The following is an 8,251-nucleotide window of genomic DNA, read 5'->3' as shown; positions in this document are numbered from 1 at the left end:
GTATGTCTGTGTGTGTGTGTGTGTGTGTGTGTGTGTGTGTGTGTGTGTGTGTTTTAACCTAAGATTCCTATCATCATGACATGTTCTCTACATAGCCATTCTGCCCATGTGAGTTTATAATGAGTTAGTTGTTCAGCCATAAAAACTGATTCAATAAGAGTCAGTAAGAATATGGTGGAATGAATATACTTCATTTTTGGTGCTCAAATTTGTGACTGGTCACTGATGTCTCTTCTGAGAACCCTTGAGGTTCCTGAGTGAGAGCACACAGCAGTGGATGACTGGGTAGGGATGGATATGTTTTGTGTGTGCTCTTGTGATATTGGTTAACGTGTCCACTTATGATTATTGTGTGAGATTAGGCCCCAGGTCCTCTAGAACACTGTTGCATAAATGAAAAGTAATTAAATTGTGTTTTAAATCAATTCAACTGCTATTATCCACCATCATCACTTGAAGGAAATTAGAGAAAAAATCCTGTTGTAATTGGCGTAATTCCTGTTCCTTGATCAAATGGCAAGTCTGACTGTTTATTCCCTAGAGAATACGCAATCTACCCTAAAAGACTGTCTTTCCCTCTCTGTCTCTGCCTCTTTCTCCTCTTTCTAGTTACTTATTGTTTTTGGATCTAGTGGCAGTAGCATTTGGTGGTGTTTTTGGAATGTTCTTTCTTAATTCCCAGAAGCCTTGCATATTTTCCAAAGGTGTCTCTTAGGAATAGATCACTTTCTCAGATCTGTGATGTCATTTTCCATGTTTCTAGAAGTATAGGGCACCCTTTCATTTGGCCTTCCTTTGAGGTAGAGTCTGTTCCCTGGAACACCCTTTTCTCTTATCCCCAGATCTGGATTCAGGCTGCCTTCCTCAGTGTCTGCCATTGCCCTCCTCCACTGGCATCACGTACATGAGGATGCTGCATGTAGATTATTTGATGTGATGAAGTCTACAACTCCAGGCAGGTCTTCCCTGACTCCTCCAAACTTAAAACTTTTCTCTTTCCCCAAAGAACAGAAATTATTTCCTGGGTGGGGAGGGAGGGAGCATAAAAGATGAGCCAGAATGGTGTGGGATATGGAGGGGAGGAGGGCAACAGGAATTTGTGCAAAAAGGAAGGACACAACAGCACACTGCAGAACGTCTTTTCCTAATTGCACATCTTATGTAAATATTGGAATCACTCATTGGTTTGTTCGGGGAAACCCTAGTAGAAGAAATCCTAAAGAGAAATTTGACGATTTCTAAGGATGTTACCTGTTGAAGCATCTTATCAAGCCAGATTGTACAATCTGCTATTTCTGTCCTTTAAGAAGTGTAGGCGATTATTTATTATAGATTAGTAGTGAAGTCGGAGCTGCAAATAATATGAACTATGCTCTTGAATTGAAATTCCTTCTTGATAATTTTGATGCTGGGTTGCAGTCTTTCTGTTTCCATCTTTTCCAACTAGCAGAGACTTATGAAAACCAAAAACATGTGTCTAGGACGGTAACTTCCAATCTGGTAGAAAATGCATTTCTTTAAGCTTTTTTAACCCAGGTAGTACTTATTTCTATAGTGCATCCTTATATTTCTACGGGCAACAAATAGAAATTCCATTTAACACAAGTCCATGTTATATTTTCCAAATGTATCTAACTATCCTTAATCTTATTTATACAGGCTCTGCTAAAGCACTTTTATCTATGTGTCATGGTTAGTCTTTTAGGAAAGAGGTTAGGCTATAGACACAGGATTATCATAACAAGACTATTTAAATAGAGTCTTTAAAAACTGTTTAAGTTTAAATCATTGCTTTATTGTGTGCTGTCCACATATCAAGATTGTATTTTTAAAAATGCAGCTTTTTATGAGGCAAAGTAAAATGAAATTGAATGTTTTAGCAAGAATTGAACTTGGCTTTATGGCAGTAATGAATAGTTCTTAGATTGGTGAGAAAACTTAATCTAATGCAGAACCTAAGAACATTTCCATTATTAAAATTGTAATAAAATTCTGAAAATCCCACAGAATATAAGTTAATCAGGTAGATGAGAAAAACAATCCTCCATGGGATTATTTAGAATGATGTATATTTCTGTTGGCTCACTGTTTCAAATCTGACTAAAAGAGGTAAGGGCCTGGCCTCGTAACTTAAAAACTTATGAGTATAGGACAAATTAAAGTTTTATCCATTAGTTGTACTCAGATTCTTATGCTATTTTTTTTATTTTCATTATTATTTTGCTGCTTCCAAAGAGAAGAGTTTGAGTATTTGACAGAACATTTTATGATATCCCTGGAGTTTCTAAATTGAATCATAGTTCTTAAGAAGCATTTTATAGTGTATTATTTTTTAGATCTTCAGTTGTTATTTTAGAAGCACTTACAAGTGGCCAGCAGAGCTTTCAGTAGTGTTTCATCTTGTTCTCTCTAAACTCATCTTCTAGACACAATGTATAGAGCATTTGGTCTCCAGACTTCTTAGTAAAACCATTCTGACTGATAATGAAACACTGTGCTTTGCCTTAGTATTAATATTTCATTTTATACACTGAAACACTATCTGTAAATCTCTAAACATAGCATTGAAATATAGTTGAACAGGCACTCGTTGAAAACCTGCTGAGTGCTCAGTAATGTGCTACAAGCTTTCTTCACATACATTATCTCACTTACATACATTATCTCATGAAATTGGGATCATTGTCCTTAATTTATATATCCAGAAGCTTTGTCTTAGACATGCTTGGTAACTTGCCCAAAGTGAAGCAGTTAGTAAGTGACACAGCCAAATTTCTTTTGGTGGAGGGTAGTGGGGGTTCACAGGGTCTCACTGTTGTCCAGGCTGGAGTGTAGTGACACCGTCACAGCTCACTGTAGCTTCAACCTGCTGGGCTCAAGTGTCCTCCTACCTCAGCTTCCTGTGTAGCTGGGACCACAGGCACACCACCATGCCTGGCTGATATTCATATTTTTTGTAGCAACAGGGTTTTGCTATGTTGCCTAGGCTGGTCTCAAACTCCTGAGCCCAAGAAGTCTGCCCACCTTGGCCTCCCAAAGTGTTGGGATTACAGGCCTGAGCCACTGTACCCATCCTCATAGCCAAGTTTCAAGCCAGGGCTTTTGGACTCCAAAAGCTGTATTACTTCCTTGCTCTTTCCCCATTATAATGAGACTCTTTAAAACATTTCTCTTACCCATCTTTGAGCCTCCCAGAAAACTCTTTTGCAATTCCCTTTAATACAGAGTTTCAGAGAAGGGAGAAATGTTCTTTTGATTTTAACAGCTTGCCAAGTAGATGCATCTAAATTAACTTATTGTCCATAGGGTTAATTGTATCTCATTAGATACAAACAAATGTCCGTGTTCCTTTTTTATATGAGTCCTGAAATATTGTAAAATTATACAACAGGACTGGGAGGAGAAGATTTGACCGTATTTTTTTGTGTTTTACCTTATAGCTTACCATGGTAGTATCTTTCTTCTAGAATACTCCTGTTCTGGTTTTATGTTCCCTTTTTGTAGTCATCAGATGCAGAATGTAAATTCCTTTATGAGTACATATACTAGACCGTGAAAATACTAAAAAATTACTCATATCAGAAAGCTCGGTGACCCCAAATGAGTCTGTTTTCTGCTCTGAAAAGAAAAAGGTGGCTGTAACAAAAGATTTTTCACTCCTGAGCCTAATTTTTCCGTTTATAAAATGAGTGCTTTGGACAAGATGACTTCTCAGTTCTCTTCTAAGCTTTAAGGCTGTATGTATGGTTCTGACAATTCATCTTTATATCAATATTCTGTATCTAAGAGAGTTCATTCTTGGGGTTTTTGTTCTGTTTTTGTGTTTGCTTTTCAGAGACCTGGTTGTATCCTAAAATGTTTACATGATTCAAATTACCATTGAGAGCTCTTTTTTATATACTCATTCACTCTTCCTTCCAAATGTTTACAATTTTAGTTGTGCTTTCATTTGGCCAGCCATAATGACATTTATACGGTGTAAGTTTGTTGGGTTTTTTTGGTAAAATTTTTATGGATTATTTCCTATGTTTCTAAGAAAGAAAAATCTATGAGAATTGCTCTCTTTGGTGAAGAGAATATTTACTTACCTGTAATACATGTTCTCTAAAGGTATAAATTATAATAATTCACCTTTGCTCTTCCTATTTGGGGGAGGGTCTTACTCAGAAATTGATGTTTATCAAAATTCGATCTGTCTTATGTCAGGGCAGGAGAGCCACAGAGTGGTGAGCAACCTACAACTGTATATCTTAAGAGAACACAATTGCAGGTAAGAATTTTTCTCTCTTCCACAGGATGCGTAATCTTATTATCCTAATTTTTGCAGGCTTACTATCTGTTCAAAATTTATTTCTCGTCAGCTTATTATTCTCATCTTTAGTACCAAAAATTTGTGACTGACAGGTATTCTTTTTGACTTTTTTCCTTTTTTTGATTTCTACAGAAGTTCGTTTCTTGATTTGTGTTACTTGTGCATAATTTAACCAAACTGCTTGTTGGAGGGAGATCCCATAGTTTATTTCTTTTGAGATAGACCTTTTGCAAATCTTTTGGTAGCTCTAGTGAAGACTCATCCTTATCCCAAATCTTCCTGTGAATCTTTTTTATTATCTCTTCATATGTCTCCAGCACAGGGCAGACAACTTTTAAGAGATCTTTATCTTCCTTCTAGGCACTTATTTTATGCATTTTATTCTATATGATCTGAGCCTCTCCTAAATAAATGTTAAGATTTCTTCCTAAGTCTTCCCATTTTACATCATCCCAAACAGTATGAAAAGTTGAATAGTAGTCATTTTTTATTGGTTTTTGTCTTTTGATGGGATCTCCTTATACGTAATCCAGATTTTCTCAAATTTTGTCAGTTAAAAGGAATTGATAGGACGGTGTTCCAATATGGTGAGACACAAGACAATAAAATGCTTGACTACAGTGTAACTGAATTAGTGTGTTGGATTGTATCACTCACTAGTTGATGTACATTTAAAACAGGTGTACTAAATAGTTTTAAATGATTATTGATAATTCTGTCGTTCTTTTCCGATTATAGCGCTGGATAAAACAAGCCTTAGAAGAAGGGATGACTCAAACATCATCTGTACCCCAAGAGGCTAGAACTCAGCACCTATACCAAAGTAATGAGAATACTAGCTCTTCTAGTATCTGCAAAGACAATGCAGGTACGTATCTAAAACCTTTCTGAATATGTGGCCAGTGATTGTTTCAGGTCTGCATTAAAAAATTCAGTATGAGTACTTCTGATACAAAAAAGAATTGGCGTGTTTTCTAAATAGTTACTTTACATCTGTCTTTACAGAGGAAGAGAAAGATCTCAAGTCAGGGATCAGTTTTCCCAGGACGACAAAGAAGGACTAGACAGTGTACAGATAACAGCAGAAATGGTTATTAAAAAGGTTAGATCCATTTAAAGTAGTAAGTTTAGGAATCTAGATTCATATTTATAAGATGGGAAAATGACAAGAAAGTGGTGGAACACTAATATTCAGGAAAGAATTAAAGTTCTAAGTTATTAAGTTGGTGGGGCATGGTTCAGGGGGCAGGGGAATGAATGAAATAAGTGAGAAATTGTTATCAATTGATTGTTTTCAAAAGGACATATATAGTTAGTATAAAATTTTTGCAGTGGCTCACCCTGTAATCCCAGCACTTTGAGAGGCCAAGGCAGGTGGATCACCTGAGGTTGGGAGTTAAAGACCAGCCTGGCCAACATGGTGAAACTCTGTCTCTCCCAAAAATACAAAAAAATTAACTAGGCATCTTGGCAGTCACCTGTAATCTCAGCTACTTGAGAGGCTGAGGCGGGGGAGAATCACTTGAACCTGGGAGGCGGAGATAAAAGTGAGCCAAGATCATGCCACTGTACTCCAGCCTGGGCAACAGAACAAGTCTTCGTCTCAAAAAAAAATAAAAAAAAAAATTTTAAAAGACAGCTTTAAATCTAAAGTCCTTGTTGTACATTTTTATGCTAGATGGCCATGAAAAGTCATTTCGTCCATTGTTTTTCACAGTGATTTACAAGAGTTATAATTGAAAGCACTTGTGATACCATCTTAATGTATTTTGTGACGATCTTTTTGCCAGCTTCTCCTGCAAATATCAGCTTAACTGAAAAGTTCTTTGTGATTTCCATAACTTTGTCTCTGAGTCAGTTTTTTAAATATTATGCAATAAAAATACCAAAGTAAATTAGATTCTAAAGCTCATGAAAGGCTGCAGCAAACATAATATTTCAGATTTTCCTTAAAAAACCTCTTTGTTCCTGTTGACCAACTTCCAGAATAAATATAATGAACTTGAATTTAATGCGATAATTTTTTTTTTAAGAGTCTTGCTCTGTTGCCCAGGCTAGAGTGCAGTGGCGTGATCTTGGCTCACTGCAACCTCTGCCTCCCGGGTTTAAGCAATTCTCCTGCCTCAGCCTCCCAGGTAGCTGGGATTCCAGGTGCCCACCACCTTGTTCAGCTAATTTTGTATTTTTAATAGAGACAGGGTTTCACCATGTTGGCCAGGCTAGTCTCGAACTTCTGTCTCTAGATTATACCTTCTAAGTTAGCACATAAATACCTCAGGATAATAAAATCCCATTTATCTGAAAGATAAATTATACTGTTTATTTAAAATATTTTCTTCTGGTATTCACCAAAGACCAGGGAGATTTAGTCAAATAAGATTAATATAAAGAAATCTTGGCACTAGATTTCCGTTAATATTATCACTTTTTTAACAGCTTTTAAGGTGTAGCAAGAATATAACTTAGCTGAAATAGACTGTCATGTTTGTGTATCTTTCTGGTTTGTATGTTAAGGTGTAGCAAGAATATAACTTAGCTGAAATAGACTGTCATGTTTGTGTATCTTTCTGGTTTGTATGTTAATGCATGTGTATGGTTAAGGTTGGGAATAGGAGATTGTATAGCAGTTCACATCCTGACTAGCAAAGGATTATAGGAAAAGTGTCTGTGTTACTACATGCCCTGGTTGGAAGGAAATTAGGATTCTTAGTCATCAGCCTTTTCTGTTGTTGAGCTTCTGCCCTAGTCTAACAGTGAGAAACGTTCACAGGACACACCTTGCCCTTAAAGAGCAACATAAATAGAAGCAAAATATTTGATTTTAAAACTCAAGCAGCAGTCCAATGAGCGAGTTATATTGCTACAAAGTTCGTGTAAATTCTTAGGAATTACTTTTATTTGTTGGCTCTCTTTTGTTTTGTTTTTCAAGAATACCAGAGACACATTAATTAAGAAAGGGGAACGGATTGCTATAGTAGAAAGAATCAAACAGAACTTTATTTGAAAACCAGCTGTCCCTTTACTAACTAACTATATGATGTTACTCACAGTCTCTGAGGCCGGGCATGGTGGCTCACGCCTGTAATCCCAGCACTTTGGGAGCCCAGGCAGGTGGATCACCTGAGGTCAGGAGTTCGAGACCAGCCTGGCCAACATGATGAAACCCCATCTCTACTAAAAATACAAAAATTAGCCAGGTCTGGTTGTTGCACCTATAATCCCAGCTATTTGGGAGGCTGAAGCAGAATTGCTTGAACCCAGGAGGCAGAGGTTGCAGTGAGCCAAGACTGTGCCACTGCACTCCAGCCTGGGTGACAGAGGAAGACTGTCTCAATGAGTCAATCAATCAATCAATCAATCAGTGTCTCTGAGCCTCATCTGTAAAATGGGAATAGTATAGTAATACCTGCTTTATAGGGCTAATATTAGAATGAAGAAAGCATATAAAGTTCTCAGCATAGTATTAGGCCCATAAGAGGAATTATTACACAGTCATTCTTCTACACAGAATACTCTTTCTTGTAGAATATGTATAGATTAATAAATGCATTAAAGATTCTAAGTTCCTAAAAGCTGAAATTTTATAGAAATAAAAGTTACTATCAAAGTGTGGGGCAGGGGACATAATGTTCATTATTTGTAAATGATATGGGCATATCACTAGGAAAGCCTAAGTAATCAGCTAAAAAACTTAGAATTTTTAAGAATTTAGTAAAATCACTGGATAGAAGCTTGAAGCTTAAATATATATAAAGTGTAAATATATTTTTAAAAATCATTAATATACTAAGAAAGTGAATGAATACAAATTTTTTGTTCCCAGCCTTAACAAAACTAAGAAACTGCCTAGGAATAACCTTAGTTGGATATATGGAGTAAACTACTACTGAGAAATATTTTTAAAGTCTGGGGAATGGAAATTCCTTTTTTTTTTTTTTT

General features: G+C 36.4%; 1 protein-coding gene across 21 annotated transcripts in view; it reads left to right on the top strand.

Annotated features, from left to right (window-relative positions):
• SETD5 (SET domain containing 5) overlaps positions 1-8,251 on the top strand; it is an 80,195-nt gene that overhangs the window by 51,612 nt on the left and 20,332 nt on the right. For all 21 annotated transcript variants that reach the window (XM_017501579.2, XM_017501574.2, XM_037728874.1 and 18 more), the window contains one exon: positions 5,051-5,180. In XM_017501579.2, the coding sequence (XP_017357068.1) occupies positions 5,051-5,180 (130 nt within the window). The remainder of the gene's footprint in view (positions 1-5,050; positions 5,181-8,251) is intronic.

The sequence above is a fragment of the Cebus imitator genome, unplaced genomic scaffold (genome assembly GCF_001604975.1).
Source record: "Cebus imitator isolate Cc_AM_T3 unplaced genomic scaffold, Cebus_imitator-1.0 Scaffold281, whole genome shotgun sequence".
NCBI classification, from domain to species: Eukaryota; Metazoa; Chordata; class Mammalia; order Primates; family Cebidae; genus Cebus; species Cebus imitator.
Note: the sequence above shows the minus strand (reverse complement) of the source record. Positions and strands in the feature narration are given on the sequence as shown.